Source organism: Mesocricetus auratus, unplaced genomic scaffold, assembly GCF_017639785.1.
Source record: "Mesocricetus auratus isolate SY011 unplaced genomic scaffold, BCM_Maur_2.0 Super-Scaffold_100007, whole genome shotgun sequence".
In the NCBI taxonomy this organism is placed as follows: Eukaryota; Metazoa; Chordata; class Mammalia; order Rodentia; family Cricetidae; genus Mesocricetus; species Mesocricetus auratus.
The window spans coordinates 34,777,674-34,794,736 of record NW_024429191.1 but is presented as its reverse complement, the minus strand read 5'-3'; the positions used below and the strand labels follow the sequence as shown (position 1 = coordinate 34,794,736).

The window sequence follows — 17,063 nt, the reverse complement described above, 5'->3', positions numbered from 1 at the left end:
CATAGAGCTCCAGGCCAGAGGGACAAGTCAGCTCTATCCCTGTGGCCATTCCTATAAGCCTGGGCTGCCAGGAATCTAGAGACTACACACAGCTTTTAGTCTCTAAATGCTGTCTCACTACAAAGCCAACATACCTCAGGAGCAAGGACAAAGGTCTGCATGAACCTGCGCAGAGCCTGGTTGTTGTTAGACAGCAGCCCCATCACTTGGACCACCACCCCATCATTCAGAGTGGCATGGGCATCCACGTGGCGGATCTTGGTGTGGCAGTTGGTGAAGTTTTGTGACATCACTTTCCTGTGGATTTCCTGAGGAATGGAGGCAAGAGTCAATCCCCCAGGAATTCAGCAGTTCAGCACCAAGTTCAGCAGGACAGCAGCTACCAACACCAAATCAGGGCCTGACAACTCCTCCCTGTGTTCTCTCGGATCTGGTCCTTGACACTCAGCCCTACCTCCTGCTTCTGCAAGCAGTCCTTGAGCAGAGTCTCAAAAGCAATCAAGAGCAACACAACAAGTACACTAAGTGCAAAAACCTGTTCCATGGCTTCAGTGAGCTTGACGGTAGCTAGGACTGCCTAGGAGACAATCCTCCGGGCATGCCTGTGAGGAGTCTAAATTAGGTCAATTGTGGTGTGAAGACCCACCCTAACCGTGGGCAGCACCATTCCACAGGCGAGGGCCCTGTGCTGTATAAAAGAGGATGGGAACTGAATACCAGCGCTTACCTCATACCCTTGCTACAGCCCCACTGATCACGCCTCTGAACCAAGAGCCTCAATAGTCCTTCCTGCCTAAATGCTTCTGTCAGGGGTTTTGCTTCAGCAGTGAGAACAGTATGCAACAAAACCAGAGACTTCTACAGGACTGCAATTAACACCTTAAAAATTTTACATGACACCTAGTTAAAACTAAAAAAAAGAATCCCAGGCTGGTCAGGCATAATGATCTGCATGTGATCTCTAGGACCTCTAAGGCAGAAGCAGAGAGCTCCAGAAAAGGTGTCCTTTGACCTCTGCGTGCATGCCATGGCAGTCACACTCACCCTAAAATCAATCAATGCAAACACCTCAGAGCAGGAGATGGCTCCATGGTTAAGATCTCTTACTGCTCTTAGAGAGGACCTGTGTTCACTGCAACTCCAATTGCTGGGGATCCAAAGGACTCTCCTAGCCTCCTCAGGCACTAGGAATTCACATGGTACATGTATGTTGGCAAAACACTCATATACATAAAAAACATATCCTTAAAAGAACTTTAAAAACTAAAAATTTTCCAATACAACAGATTTAAAAAAAAAAAAGACGCATATACTGCTGCTTATATAATATAGTCCAACTGTCTGCCTGTGCTCTGCTTCCAGTGATCACAGCTCAGTTAAAAAATAGCTGTCCCAGCCGGGCGGGCGTTGGTGGCGCACGCCTTTAATCCCAGCACTCGGGAGGCAGAGGCAGGCGGATCTCTGTGAGTTCGAGGCCAGCCTGGTCTACAGAGCGAGTTCCAGGACAGGACAGCCTCCAAAGCCACAGAGAAACCCTGTCTCGGAAAAAAAAAAAAAAAAAAAAAAGCTGTCCCGCCACATGTATGTATAATCCAAGCACTTGAGAAGCTGAGGCAGGATGGCCAGCCAAAAACATATATCAAAATTATGTCTCAAATAATAAAGTACTGGCTGGGTGGGTAGCACACACCTTTAACCCTAGCACTTGGGAGGCAGAGGCAGGCAGATCTCAGTGAGTTCAAAACCAGCCTGGTCTATAAAGTGAGTTCCAGGACAGCCAGAGCTGCTACACAGAGAAACCCTGCCTTGAACAAAAAAAATTCAAATATCTGTCTTGAATGAATACCTTTTAAGTTTAGAAATAGCATTCCTATACAGAAGTCAGTTATCTAACACAGAAATGTAATGTGACAACACACAGGCATTTCAGCAAACTAAAGAATTAAAGAGGAGTCACCCTCCCAAGAACCAAATGCCTGGTAGGCAACAAGCTACCCCCTCTTCCACTACTGGTCTATAGCACCCACCTTCTGCCCGTAGACCGCATCCGCTGGCTTCCCATTGGAATCCAAGCCCCCATGGGCATAGGAAGAGTTCTTTCCATAAAATCTGTACAAGAGAAGGCAATTTACTTCTCATCTTCAAGGACCCGCAGATCAGGTACTTAATGTTCAGGCTTGATCCCTATCCACTTCACTGGCAGACTCACAGCAGGGACTCTATGTTTGTGCACGATAAATCCATTGCACACACACACCCGGAGTCAGACTAGTCAGTCAAAGAGGCCTGTGTGTGGTTTTCAAGTCCCGACTTCCAGGTTTCAGGGTAGGATGATCATGTTGGGAAGGACCTTGGAGTTTGTCAGCAAAGCCAGGCACTTAAAATCAAAGTCAAGTTCCTGCTTCAGCTGAGGACAGCTGCCCTGTCATGAACCAAACAGTCAGTCCCTTCCCACCTGAGAAGGCAGTGGGCAGTTGTCCTGTGTGCAGGAGGTATGAACTTCTTACCCCTTTAGCGCTCTCTCTCTCTGTCTCTCTGTCTGTCTGTCTCTCTCTAAACACTCAAGATACCCTAATTTCATTAAAAGGACAGACAGATGTACAACAAATGCCAACTAAAGATCACTGAAGACATTTGAGGTCAACCCAATAAACCCTAAAATAAGTGAGCCCACATTATTGCTGCTTTATTTTTCAGCAACTTGAACTTGTTACCATCTTTTTGAGATAAGGTTTCTCCTATGTAGCTCTGGCTAGAACCTACTATGTAGACCAGACTGGACTCAAACTCAAAAGAGTCACCTGACTCTGCATCCTGAGTGCTAAGACTAAAGGTGTGTACCAATACACCAGACAACATGCTGCTACTTTTCACATGTTTAAAGGAACTCATAGCCTCATCACTCCACTAGGCCCCTCTCCGCTACACCCTCAATAGGAATGAAAATGCAGGAAAAGGCAATCGTTAACAGCATTAGTAAGATAAAGTAACACTAAAATCCCAGCACTCAGGAGGCACAGGCAGGCAGACCTCTGAATCCCAGGCCAGGCCAGGGCTACAGATAGGACCTTATGCTTTTTTTCTAAACCTCTACCTATAGGTGCTTATGTGAAGGACCATCCCACAACACCCTTCCTAGGCACATGAGAGAACACACCTGTGCAGCATGTCCGGGGCCTGGTTCAGCAGGGTGTAGTACTGTCGCACAAACTCCCGCCCGACCAGCAGGGGACTAGGCTTCTCCATAACCATTGCTTTGGTCGATTCAACCTGTAAAACAATACCAAAACGTGTCAGTCAACAATCAGAAGTGCAGCCGGGCGTTGGTGGTGCACGCCTTTAATCTCAGCATTCGGAAGGCAGAGGCAGGTGAATCTTTGTGGGTCTGAGACCAGCCTGGTCTACAAGAGATAGTTCCAGGACAGCCTCCAAAGCCACAGAAAAACTCTGTCTCAAAAAAAAAGGAAAAAACAGGGGTTGGGGAAATGGCTCAGCGATTGGCTGCTCTTCCAGAGGACCTGGGGTTCAATTCCCAGCAACTACATGGTGGATCACACCATCTATAATGAGATCTGGTGCCTCTTTTGGCCTGCAATGATATATGCAGGCAGAATACTATATACATAACTAAACCTTTAAAAAAAATTGACCCTTACAAATACAAAAATTAACATTCTCACTGGTTTATTGTTTAAAAAAAGTAATCAAAATCAAATAGTATACAGTTAATAAGACACTTTTGAACTAAAACCAAAAATATGGAGACTGACAGTTAATACTTCTGTTTAAAAAGATACCTATAGATCCTCCACATCCTCTGACATGACCTGGTACATGCAGCAACCTCCCAATTGGAAACATCACATCCTGTTTCCCAACTACAGTTCCTAGACTAAGTGTAGAATCCACAGCAATGACAGCTCTGAAGTCCCTAGAGGAAACTTCCTTAATACTACAGAGCAATTCAAGGCTCAGTAAGAAATGCAACTCACAAGTCTCATTTAAGGAAGTTCCCAAAACATACAGGACTCATAAGACCCAAGACTGTTCACCCTATGGAAACCCATATAGTTTTTGTGAGTAATCACCCAGGATGGGATGAGAGCTTTTGGTGACAGAGTTACTAACAGGCTCACAAAGGCAGGCATTTGTTCACATCTCCCCCAGAGAAAACCACACAACAGACAGTCACCTTATTTAAGAGATAAAATTATATGAACAAATATGCAAGCAAAGAACATATACAAATCTGATTACAGTATAAAGAAGATCAGTTTTATTTCAGCGCTTTTGATATTTTAAGTATATGACATCAAGTGTTTTGCCTGCATGAGCACCTGCTGCTCTTGGAGGCCAGAAGAGAACACTGGAACCCTAGAACTTGAGTTACGCATGGTTGTGAGCCGCCAAGCGGGTGCTGGGAATCAAACCTCAGTCTTATGGGAAAGCAGACAGTGCTCCTTAAACACCAAGCCATCTCTCCAGCCCCACTTCAGCTTTAAGATGTGTGTTTAACAGCAGTTTCTACCACGTAGTAAAGAAGAAATCACCATTTACTCCACTAATTTGAAAGGCATGGATATCTTAGCAGCATCAGACAATTATTTCCAATTACATCTCTGTGAACACCTTGGTTTTCATCGACAGAGCATACTGCTCCCTGCTTAAAATATGTATGAGGGAGCTAGGAAGAGTGGCACAAGCCTTCAATTCCAGCACTCAGGAGGCAGAGGCAGACAGGATCTGGGTTCACATCCAGCCAGGTCTACACAGAAAAACTGTCTCAAAACCCCCCAAAAAATGATATAAAATATGGGAGGGAAAATCTTTTCAACTTCATTATTTAAACATTGGGTTTTACCACATGCAACAGTGCCCATTGTCATAAGCAGCAATTTAATGTTCAGCCATTTCATATAGAGGGAGGACACTGGAAAGCCCTCACTCTTCAGATCATGGCACCTTTAATCTATCCCATAAGCATAGCCACCAAAATCTATTATCAAGAGAAAATGTGGTAGTCAAATGGGACAAAGATTTTGAGTAGGGTGGGGAACAGGGACTGGTTCTATTAGGTTTGTACCCTCATCTGGCTCACAGCTTTTAAAAAAACCAAAAGAATCTATAGTCGGGGCAGTTCTGCATGTGACCCAAGCAAAACAAAATTATTTAATTAAAATATTTTTAATGTATGTATGCCACATGTGTACTTGGTACTTATGGAGTTAGATGGTTGTGAGCCACCATGTAGGTGACAAGAACTGAACACAGGTCTTCTGCAAGAATACCAAGTGTTCTTAACCACTGAGCATCTCTCGAGTCCTGTTATTTTGATTTTGTTAATTCAACTGTGTGGTTCACCAAAATGAACTTGGTAGATGATGTGGCCAGAGAAGCCCCGCCCTAACTGGCAATGGAGCAGCTGCAGGTGGCACCAGTCAGTCTACCTTCTTGAAGGCTCAGCTGTGAAAGAATCAGTAACAGAAACTTTGATCCCAAGTCAGTCAACAAATACCACGAAGGTGGACAGCTGCCTCTGTCTGTCTACAATAGCTAAGTTCAGATTCTGACTCCATGGTCTTCAGATTTTCAAGGTAGTAACTGGAAAATTCTCCACTCCCTCCTTAGAAACAGTCTCCATGCTGTGAATTCAGAGTCATCCATAAAGCTACTGAGATATGGAGTGCCCTGCAACCTCTCCTTCAAGTGTTACTGACAACCCAATTTTACAAAGGAATGCACTAGAACCCCACTCCAAACTACTGTGTGAGCAAGCATCTAGCTCCTGCTGAGTTCCTGCCCTGACTTACCTCAACAGACTGTGGCCTAGGAGTAAGGCAAACACTCTTCCCTTTAAAAACAAATAAATAGAACAAAAACCACAATAACTGAGCATCAGGGATTCTCAGACATCACAGGAGGTCATGGTGGCTCATACTTCTCATCTCAGCACTTGAGAGACTGAGGCAGAAGGGTTGCTGTGTTTGAAGTAGTCTACATTTTAAATTACTGTCCATCTTCTTTCCCAGCTCAAATATGAAGCATGACTAACACAGCAACCCGAGAATGCTTTTCTCTCACTCTAGAACTCGTCAACTCTCAATTCTCTGAAGCAGATTAATTCTGTGTAGTCAGTCTGACCCAGAACTCATTTTCCTCCAGCCTTGACCTCAAATGCTAGACCTCAACAGGCTATTTCTGTCCAACACAAAACAATTCAAACAGATTCTTTCTAGAAACATCTAGAAACACATCCACAGTTGAGACAAATGGAGACTGAATGCAAACCTGTGAAAACTATAAAGTTCTATGAAAACACAAGCCTGAGGCTCCAAAGTCCCTCCTGACTCAGCCAGAGCTTCTGGTTACATTGTGTCATCTCCAAAGAGCTTTTAGAAATCGCTACAAATATGGACACACACACACACACACACACCCCAAATGTAACAAACAAGCTAGCGATAAAGCTACCAAGATCAGCACCAGGAAGCAGGCCAGCTAGATGACTTCAACTGGAAACAAGTCTCCCCACACCCTAGGAGGGCAAGAGTCTGAAAGCACCCTGTCCTAAGATAGAGCAAGCTCAATAGGCCGCTTTGAGGTCTTATTTACACTTTTTCCCAGAGGGATAACCTCTCAGGGAGGTTATGAATCCTACCCTTTAAATCATTATGATTTAGGGAAATCAGAAATCAAAGAAACTTAGTCTAGGAAAAGTGAAAGGTTAAATAAGTCATTTTCACTTAACAATGATGCTTCACAATTTTTTTTATTACTGTGTTTGTCAGTGCACGTTCTATGTGAATGCCACGTATGTGCAGGTGCCCTAGGAGACCCAAATTCCCTGGAGCTAGAGTTACAGGTGGTTGTGAATGGCCTGATATGGATGCTGGAAATCAAACTCCAGTCTTCTGCAAAAACAAACATCCTGAATCATCCAACCATTTCGCCAGGCCCCAACTTCACTTTTTTTTTTTTTTTTTTTTTTTTGGTTTTTCAAGACAGGGTTTCTCTGTATTGTTTTGGAGGCTATCCTGGAACTAGCTCTGTAGACCAGGCTGGCCTCGAACTCACAGAGATCCGCCTGCCTCTGCCTCCCGAGTGCTGGGATTAAGCAACTTCACATTTTTATTAAGCAATTTGCAAAGCACCTATCCTTCCATAAATCAACCACTGGAATTAAGACTCATCCCATGAGATGAATGGTGAGATGCCTGACACGGCTCAGGGGCCAAGAACCTGAGACCAGATAACACATAGCCCTAGAGGAAAACCAAATACTACAGTTCTTCTAAAAGAACATAGCAATAAAATGACTCCTAATGACATCCTGTTAGGCTCATAGATAAGTCCCTTGCTCAGCCAACATCATATGCAGAGAGTGAGACCTTAGAACATTCAGTCCTAAATGGCATGTCTCCATCAAATTCCTCCCCTCAGGGCTCAGGGAACCCTGCAGAGGAGGTATAAAGATTATAAGAGCCTGTGGAGACAGGAGACACCAAGGAAACAAGGCCTTCCAGACACAACAAAGCTGACCCACACATGAAGCAGAAACTGTGGCCAAATGCACAGGGTCAGATGTGGGTCTGTGTTGAGAGGGAAGAGGACACCCCTAACTCTAAGCTATCTCTAACTGGTAACCACTCCACTCGCAAAAGGGAAATTTTTTCTTTAATTAAAATCTCATGTAACAACATGTTTGGGCAGTCCCCGTGCCCAGCAGTAGATGGCCAACACAAAACAAACTCAATGGTATTTCTGGAGGGTTTTGGTCTTACAATGCTTTATCTGGGCATTTTTTTAACCTTACAGATCTTTTGCTTATATATGATTTCTGACTTTGTTTTATGGGTTTGCTGTGTGTGTGAATGTGTGTCTCAGCATCTGTATGTTTCTTGTGCTTTTTTCCCCCAATCTGTTTTGTCCTCTGTCCTACTTGATTTTATTACTACTACTACTATTATGTTTTAGATGTCTGCTTATATTCTAATGAAAGAGAAAGAAAGGGTCAATCACAAACACACATGGCTGTGGGGTGGGAGTCGGAGGTAAAGTGCTCGCTTGCTCAATCACCTGGAGTCACTCAGAGCCATAAATAAAAAGGCAGTAACACACCACACCTACATGTCAATGATTCCTTGATTGGCACCAATTTCCTATTGGCTAAACTGACTGACTTACAAGCTTCTACATAAACTTTTAAAACTTCTCACTTGACCTCAGGTTGCTACATCTCATGACATCTTTGCTGAAATGGACAATGCCACTTACAGGTCCTCCCCCATTAAGTCCAGACAACCAACAGTGTCCACTCTAGTTGCTGACACATGGAAGTAGGGACAATGAGAGGAGCTAGTCAGCCCACAGCCAAAGTTTCAACAGTTCTGCTTACTTTCCAAAACAATCAAAAATAGCATGTTGACAGCTTACTTTAAGTGACAGTTTCAAGGTTTTTTTTTTTAAAGCAACATGATATAATAAGTTACTACCCAGAATGTACAGTGGGGAGAATGTTTAGCATGAGCAAAGTCCTGGGTTCAGTCCCCAGAACCAAAGACAGAAAATCACTAAAGAAAACCCAGCTTGAGGATAGAGCACTTGCCTATAAAGTACAGGACTGAACAGTGCCAGGAGAGCACATAATCAAAGCAGAACTGGCAATTCCCAGGAAGTACCAGATGGACAACACACAAAACAATGAAACCCAGCCGGGCGTTGGTGGCGCACGCCTTTAATCCCAGCACTCGGGAGGCAGAGGCAGGCGGATCTCTGTGAGTTCGAGACCAGCCTGGTCTACAGAGTGAGTTCCAGGACAGCCTCCAAAACAATACAGAGAAACCCTGTCTCCAAACCCCCCCCCAAAAAAAGAAACCCTATCACTTCTCAGGTAAGATCCCCAAGAGCATTGTCACCTCAGTCACTAACAAATAGAAGAGTAGGTGCTGGTCTGCTAAGATGGGACCTTGAAAGAATAACCTACAATTCTTTCCTGGGTTTATTATATACAAAGAACTCACCCATAAGCGTTAGACAAAAACAAACATAACTCCTGCCCTGTTCATAAAATGTAAGATTGGTGATATCAAAGGGAGACTGGCTGAGCTCCTGTTTATACCACAGGAACCTCTGTGAGGTGACCACATGCATATTTAAATGAATGAAAACTATAAAAAATTAAAATCCCAGTTCTAGGTGGACTGAGTTCAAGGCCAACCTGGGCTACATAGTGAATCTGAAACCAACTAAGTAGAAATCTAAAAAACAATTTTAATAATACAGGCCAATTGTCAAAAAGGCACTACATGGTAGTGAAATAAACATCTCAAAGCACTTTCAGTATCTGCTAAGTAAAGCCAGATAGTCTTCATAAATACGCATGCAAATGTATTCTTTTAACAGGTTAGCTATGAAACAAATGAATGCATGCATGAACTTATCAGAACAGTGTTCAAGTGTTTAAGCTAGGGTCATGGCTCAGTAGAAGAGTGTCTGCTAATGTGCACAAGGTCCTGGGTTCAATTCCCCATACTACAAAAAGAAAAAAAATTACAGAAACACACTCACATATAACTAATTCCCAAGGACAGTACAAATGCAAGTAAACATATGTCACTCTATAAAGAAAGAGGGATATAATTCAAAACACACACACACATCAAACTCAAGGGGCTGGTGGAGAGATGCCTTTGATGAAGAGCACTTACTACTCAGTAAGATCCCAGCACTAGCACAGGGGGGCTCACACCTGTCTGTAACTCCCAACATGACAAATTCTGATGGTCCCTTTTGGCCTCTGTGGACATCCACAAGTGCACTGCCCACCCCCATCTTAAAAAGGGTCAAATCAAATTAGCAACAATAAACAACCTTCCAAAGACATGATACCAAGTTAACCAAGAATTTCTTTTTTCATTGTTTGATTAGAGCCTAGGGAATGGCATTCTACCCTGGGACTGTCTACCCAGCCCTCTTTTATTTTGGACCAGGATCTAAGTTGCTCAAGGCTAAACTTGAACCTGGTGCCTCAGCTTCTTTAGCTAGGAGGCACAAAAAGGCACTGAGAATATTTTGGAGGGGCAAGGTAAATAGTTCACATCAGACCGCTCCTATAGAGAGAAGCCTTCCCGCCAGCCTGGTTCCAGAGCAACATCAGTCCCGAATGAACACACAGGAGGTATATTAATTATGAAGCTGTGGGTGGTTTGCTTGGTTTCTTACTGGCTATCTCTGACTTAAGTATTTAACCCATCTAAATATTTCTCTTACCAGAGAAAGGGTCCGGACCTCTTAATTCTATGGTGGCTACATGATGTCTCCCTGTGTTTCTCTCTCCCAGAATCCTCCTCGACAACTAGTCCCACCTATCTTGCTTCCCTATTGGCCAACAGTGCTTTATTGACATATACACAGAAATTCCCCATCACACTCCTTTTAAGTACATGTGCTCTACTATCCAATTAAACCCTGATATATCCGTCCATAAGTTTCCCCCAGCACAAGTCAGGTGTGGTGGCACAAGGTTGGGCAGTGATGGTGCTCGCCTTTAATCCCAGCACTTGGGAGGCAGAAGTTGTGAGTTCAAGGTCAACCTGGTCTACAAAGCAAATTCCAGGACAGGCATGAGCTGTTACAGAGAAACTGACTCAAACAGTAAAAATTAAGGAGAGGAGCCAGGCGTTGGTGGCGCACGCCTTTAATCCCAGCAGTTGGGAGGCAGAGGCAGGTGGATCTCTGTGAGTTTGAGGCCAGCCTGGTCTACAAAGTGAGTTCCAGGACAGCCTCCAAAGCCACAGAGAAACCCTGTCTCGAAAAAAACCAAAAAAAAAAAAAGAAAAAAGAAAAAATTAAGGAGAGGAGCTGGGGGTGCTGTAATCTCAACATTTCTTCAAAAACAAAACAAAAATAAGAGTCTGAAAAATACAGAAGAGAACGGGAATCTACACTTTCTTTTGGGGGTGGGTTGGGGGGAGGATATCTCTATGTATACCTGGTCTAGAACTCAGAGATCTACTTGCCTGTCTCCAGTTAGGATCAAAGGTATGCACCATCATGTCAGGTTTATCATTTTTTTCTATTTATGTAGTTGTACGCCATGTGCTGTACACACTCACAAGCATCGACATACATGGAAGTCAGAAGAAAGCTTACTAGAATCAGCTCTTCAGAAAGTTTGGGTTTGCTATCCTAGAACTCCTTCTGTAGACCAGGCTGCCTCAAACTCACAGAGATCTCTGCCTCCCAAATACTGGATTAAAGGTGAGGGATACCACTGTCCATAGGAATTCCTTAAAAAGCAAAATATATACTATCCTCTGAATAGTGTCAAAGTGTCACTTTGACTATTTTACAAATGTATCAAAAACACTAAGAATACTGTACACCCTAACACTGAGAAGATAAACTTGATATCAATTGTGTTCGAAGGTTATATACATTGTATTTCAATGTTTGAAACCAGGCTCTGGGAATTGAAACAATGTCTTCCTAAGACTAGAGTAACTTTGTTACAGATGTCAATCTCCCCCCTCCCCCATAGGGTTTCTCTGTATTGTTTTGGAGGCTGTCCTGGAATTTGCTCTGTAGTCCAGGCTGGTCTCAAACTTAGAGAGATCCACCTGCCTCTGCCTCCCAAGTGCTGGGATTAAAGGCGTGTGCCACCAACACCCAGCCCGTCAATCTCTTTAATAAGCAAGCATGTATATATAGCCCAGGCACTAGCTGTGCCAACTAGACTCCCTACATGCCACAATCCCACCAAAATTCTTCCTGGTGAAAAGCTAATTCTAAACTGATCAAGCAAAATACCCTGTTAATTAATGCAAGGGAAAAAAATACTTAAGTAACAGAAGCAGCAACATTTCGGGGAACATGATTTTAAGTCCAGCTACTTTGAAGATCACAAGCTCAAAGTCTGCATAGGCTCTAGAGTTCATGACCATCCTAAGAAAATAAGCATCTCAAACAAAAAGTAGAGAGGACTGGAAACATACTGAAGTCACAGTGCCGGGGTCTAGCACACCCAAGACCCTAGGTTTACTGTCAATCTCTAAAAAAAGAAATACCAAAAGGGGGGAGCAGAGTGATTATATCAGCAAAACATTTACATACAAGTAATTTAAAAATTAGATAGGGATAACCAAGCAGTGTGTCTCATGCCTTTCTTTAATGCCAGCTTTCAAGGTAGAGGCAGGCAGATCTTTGAGTTCAAGGACAGCATGGAGACAGAAGCAGGCAAATGTGAGTTCAAGACCAGCCTGGTCTACAAAGCAAATTCCAGGACAGCCATGAGCTGTTCACAGAGAAACAAGGAAAAAAAAAAGGTTACAATAATACTAGACACAACTCAAAGAAAAAAAATTAACAAGAGGAGCTGGGGGTGCTGTAATCCAGCATTTCAGGAGGCCAAGACAGGTCAAGTTCAAGGCTATCCTGGGAGACAGAGAAATCCTGTATCAAAACAACAAAAAGAAACTAGATTATAAATTGGGCGTTGGTGGCGCACACCTTTAATCCCAGCACTCGGGAGGCAGAGGCAGGGCAGTTGGATCTTTGTGAGTTTGAGGCCAGCCTGGTCTACAGACTTCCAGGACAGCCTCCAAAACAATACAGAGAAACACTGTCTCGAAAAACCAAAAAAAAAAAAAAAAAAAAAAAAACTAGATTATAGGAAACCCTACCTCAGAAACAAAAGCCAGCTGGATGAGGTGGTGTAAGCCTTTTCAAGGCAGAGGCTCAAGAATTGCCTGGTCTACAAAGTGAAAAGTTCCTCACAAAAAGTCATAAATCTTAGCAGCCTTAGTATACATACCTACAAACTCCTAAAGGAAACAGTGGCATTTCCCTTCCCTTGGGTATGAGTTGGACTTAATAAACCGTGGAAAGGGAAACACAGAAACATGGCACATGCTACCTGACCCTCCCCACACTGTCCAGGTACAAGCTCCAGTGCTATGGATATGGTACAGACAAGACCTCTGTGGTCTCCCCCCAAAACTATAAACCCAATCCAGTCATAAGACAAATCCAAAGGAGATCCTAAACATCAAGGCTGTGAAGGACAAAGAACAGAAACTTGGAGAAGTGAGGAGATAAAGGAGACAAGACTAAAGGATGGGGAACTTCAGGTGGATCCTGAAACAGAGAAAGGACATTTGCAGATGAGGAAACCGAAATGAAGCATGTTAATGGGGTTTCACCAGCTTCATTAGTTTTGAGAAATACCGTTGATTGTGTGTTAATGAGACACAGATCTGTGGCAATTCTTCTGCAAATCTAAAATTATCTCAAATACTAAGTTTTCCAGGAAGAAAAACTACAAGTTCTAGCAAGCTGGACAATTTGCTTTTCTCTCCCTGAGTAGTCAGCCCCTGCCCATTCTAAAAGTTAGCAGAGGTGTGACAGCCCACACCTTAAGCCCAGCCTCAGGAGCCCAGGTGGCCTGTGCTAGACAGCAACACCCCAAAATTTAGGGCTGCAGCTCAAGGGCAGAACACTAGCTCAGCATGCACAAGGTCCTAGTTCTGGTTTGATCCCAAGAACCACAAAAAAAGAAAACTGAGTAAATGGAAAGGTACATTACACTCAATACCAAAGCTTCTTGGATCCCTCAACACACAGGTAAACACGTCAGGATTTTTTTAAGATGGGGTCTGAAGTAATCCAGGCTGGCCTGAATTCCCTATGTAGCTGAGACCATCTTTAAAACATCAGAGGAACCTGGGGTTGTGGTTGAGTGTCCATATTAAGTCCCAATTTCAATCCACCACACCAAGGCAGCCACTTAGTGACCAGTCACCAGAAATTGATACCTATAATGATGTGCCCCAATTCCAGACACATTCTCTCACTGACCTTTAATCTTTGCCTTTTATACCTAAAATGCAGTGCATGCTGAAGAACATCACAAAGCCAAGACCTCCCTTCCTAGGGGCAGCTTTCTGCTTTATAATGCAAACTATGCATTACAAGTATTCCTAGCTCTCACCTAGCTAGCATAACTAGCAACTCCCACATAAAAGTTGCTTGCACATAAAAAAAAGCTAAATAGCAAATATTTCTAGCCAATAAACACTGGTCACTGGCTACAAGTGGGGTGACAGCTGCTGAATCTAAATTTAATTGCTGGTTGGGCAGAGGCTCCCCCACTAGCAGAGACAACTACAGGGGAAGGGGGACATGACAGTTCTTTATTTTTTTTTCTTTTTGAGGCAGGGTCTCACAGTGAAGCTCTGGCTGACCTACAGCTTACCATATAGACCAGGCTTGCCTGGAACTCAGTGCCTTTTGTCTCAGAATGTTGGAATTGAAGGTGTGCATCACCATTCAAGGCTTGAACTACCCATTTGACAATTACTCCTCAGCAATGTGATATAATTTAAGTATACATTCTATTTGAATACTGTAACTTAAAAAACTAACTAGGCAGTTTTATTACATTGACAAAATATGCAGAAAAAAACTTGGTTTGAGTCACAAATTCTCAGCTATTAAATAAACCTGTTAGCATTGAACTCCTCCATTGAAAAATAAAAAACATATGCAGTCAGGTGTTGGTAGCACACACCTTTAGTCCCAGCATTCTGGAGGCAGAGACAGACAGATCTCTGAGTCTGAGGCCAGCATGATCTACAGATCAAGAAATCCAAACACCAGTAACTGGTAACCTCTGGCCAGCTTGGGAGGGAGAGACCTACGGCTTCTGTCATTGTGCTGCATCTCACCTCTTTCTGACAATAAGAGCGAGTTTGTACATTTCCTATTCCTGCTCTACTAACCATCTTTTTGAGGCCAAGAGCACAGCTCCTTTAAAACACTGAAGATGAAATTAACAAAAGTTCCCCTCAATTAGATACTTTCACCTTAAGAGAGTTGACTTCAAGCAGTTAATAAAATTAGCTGGACTCAAACTTCCCAGGTTAAAGGCAGGTCATTACCTTGTTTTAAAATGTGATGAATTACAGCCGGGCGTTGGTGGTGCACGCCTTTAATCCCAGCACTCGGGAGGCAGAGGCAGGCGGATCTCTGTGAGTTCCAGGCCAGCCTGGTCTACAAAGTGAGTTCCAGGACAGCCTCCAAAGCTACAGAGAAACCCTGTCTCGAAAAACCAAAAAAAAAAAAAGTGATGAATTACTATTAGACTACCTGCAGGTTAACTGCAGCAAGTTCCAAGGAAACAATGTTATATTCAGAAGTAATCCAGTAAATTCAGCACTCATCCTCACTGTGTTTAGTTCTTTATTGCCACTTTGTATTTATTTGAAAAACAATATTAAGCTTCTTTGGTTTTTAACCTTTTTTTGCAAGGGTATGTGCCTTGAGAGCTAGTCCCAAAATTTTTGTTGCTGTCTTTTTCCTTTTCAGTTGGAAACTTACACGATGACTTGGATCTACAAACTAACACGTTTAATAAAATCCTGAGTAAAGATGATCCTAAATATTTAAAAATATAGTCAGTACACAGAAAAATAGGTTGACCACAAATCCTTGAAAACATCCTTGCAAACATTACGAATCCAGCCAAATAAGGGCTAAAATAGTTGGGCTGGTCTTGGTGGGATACACCTTAACTCCTACACTCAGGAGGTTCTGAGTTCTTTCCATGCCAGTCAGGGCTCCACAGTGAGAAGAATAAGTTGATCATAGGTGGTTTGGCAGGAGACCTAACCGCTGTGCTTGACAACAAACCCAACCAGTGATTGCATTCCAGTTCAATCACTGGACACTGGACACCATCCTTTCCCCAGCAATTTCAGATGTGACTTATTGGTGGCTCTGGTGATTGGACCTGGGGCTTCCTGCATTCCAAGCCAAGGACTCCACCTCTGAGCTAGATCCAGGGTCCTATCCAATTTCAAACTTTCACCTCAACTCCGGTGAGAATTTAAACTCGTTTCCTTGAACTATAATCTTCTCAAAGTTTTTTTTTTAAGTTTGCTCTAATTCAAAACTAAAACATTAAAAACTAAAAGGGATCTGGAAAAGCCAAAACCTAGTGACAGCGCCTGACTTCCTGCTGGCGGGAATTTCCCATTACCTCCGGTGCGTTTCGGATCTGCTGAGGGGCACACTCGTTCACTACGTTACACCAGCTGTATTTTCTTATCTTGTTTTTTCCAGAAACTAGCCTGAAGGCGCATCTATCAACTCTCCATATATGAATCCGTTTAGCTTCGATGAAAGCGAAGTCTTCCTTTGTCATTCAAAAGCTCACTTGCAACCTCCGTTCCCCTGAGTCTGCCACTGGCTCGCACAGATGCCACCACAGATCTTCCCATGCTGAGGTTTGCACCCAGGTTCAAGAGCTCAGGGGTCAAGGGTGTCCCGCAGCCACCACGCAATCTACGGATGCCTGTCCCTTCCCACTGAGGGCCTTGGTCCAAGTCACCCACCTCCGTTTCCAGGTCACTATACCTACCTGATCGGGCCCAGGTGACCGGGAAGGGCGGGAAAGGAGGAAGCTCTCGGCATAGTGAAGGGACACACACTATGGGAGTTTGGAGAGACCATGGCTTGGGGCTGACTGTCCCTGCACCACTAAACCCTTGATTCCGGGGTCGTGCGCCTCCGTTCTACAGACCTGGGAGGCGCGATCGCGTTCTCAGCGTGGGTACCCCCACCCCCACCCCCATTCCTCACATCCCGAAGGCTTCCTTAAATCCAGGCCCAGCTACATCAACCCGGAGAGAAGGCACGCGCAGGAAGATGCATATAGAGCACGCGGGCCACTTAGCCGCGTGACGCCCACCGGGGGCCCCATAAGGCCGTTGGCGCGACAGACCACGCGCGGGGCCCAGGGCGCAGTCAGAAGGCCGCGCCGGCCGTTGGTGGGGGTGGGGACGCGCCGCGCGGCCTCCCCGGGTGTCCCGCTCGCGGCCTCAGCTCCGCTCCCGCCCGGCCCGCATCCGCCCCGCCCCATCCGCGACCCACGTACCTGCGCGGCTGAGCGGGAGGACAGGGCTGCTGCGCGGGATTAGGTGGCGGCGTCCCTAGCGCGATGCCGCGGCACGCGTGCCCGCCGCCAGCTATATAGCCACGCTCAGCCCAACATGCTGCTCCGAGCC

General features: G+C 44.3%; 1 protein-coding gene and 1 non-coding gene across 2 annotated transcripts in view; both read right to left on the bottom strand.

Moving 5' to 3' along the window:
• The window catches only part of G3bp1 (G3BP stress granule assembly factor 1), a 32,218-nt gene extending 15,160 nt beyond the window's left edge, over nucleotides 1-17,058 (bottom strand). The window contains exons 1-4 of the mRNA XM_005067745.4: nucleotides 16,934-17,058; nucleotides 3,158-3,270; nucleotides 2,028-2,109; nucleotides 135-308 (exon numbers count right to left, since the gene is read on the bottom strand). Coding sequence (XP_005067802.1) covers nucleotides 135-308; nucleotides 2,028-2,109; nucleotides 3,158-3,252 — 351 coding nt within the window. The 5' untranslated portion in view covers nucleotides 3,253-3,270; nucleotides 16,934-17,058. The remainder of the gene's footprint in view (nucleotides 1-134; nucleotides 309-2,027; nucleotides 2,110-3,157; nucleotides 3,271-16,933) is intronic.
• Nucleotides 4,894-5,033, bottom strand: LOC121141666. The gene has a single exon (XR_005878630.1). It is a non-coding gene; the product is annotated as a small nucleolar RNA SNORA29 (small nucleolar RNA).
• Nucleotides 17,059-17,063: the final 5 nt, after the last annotated feature.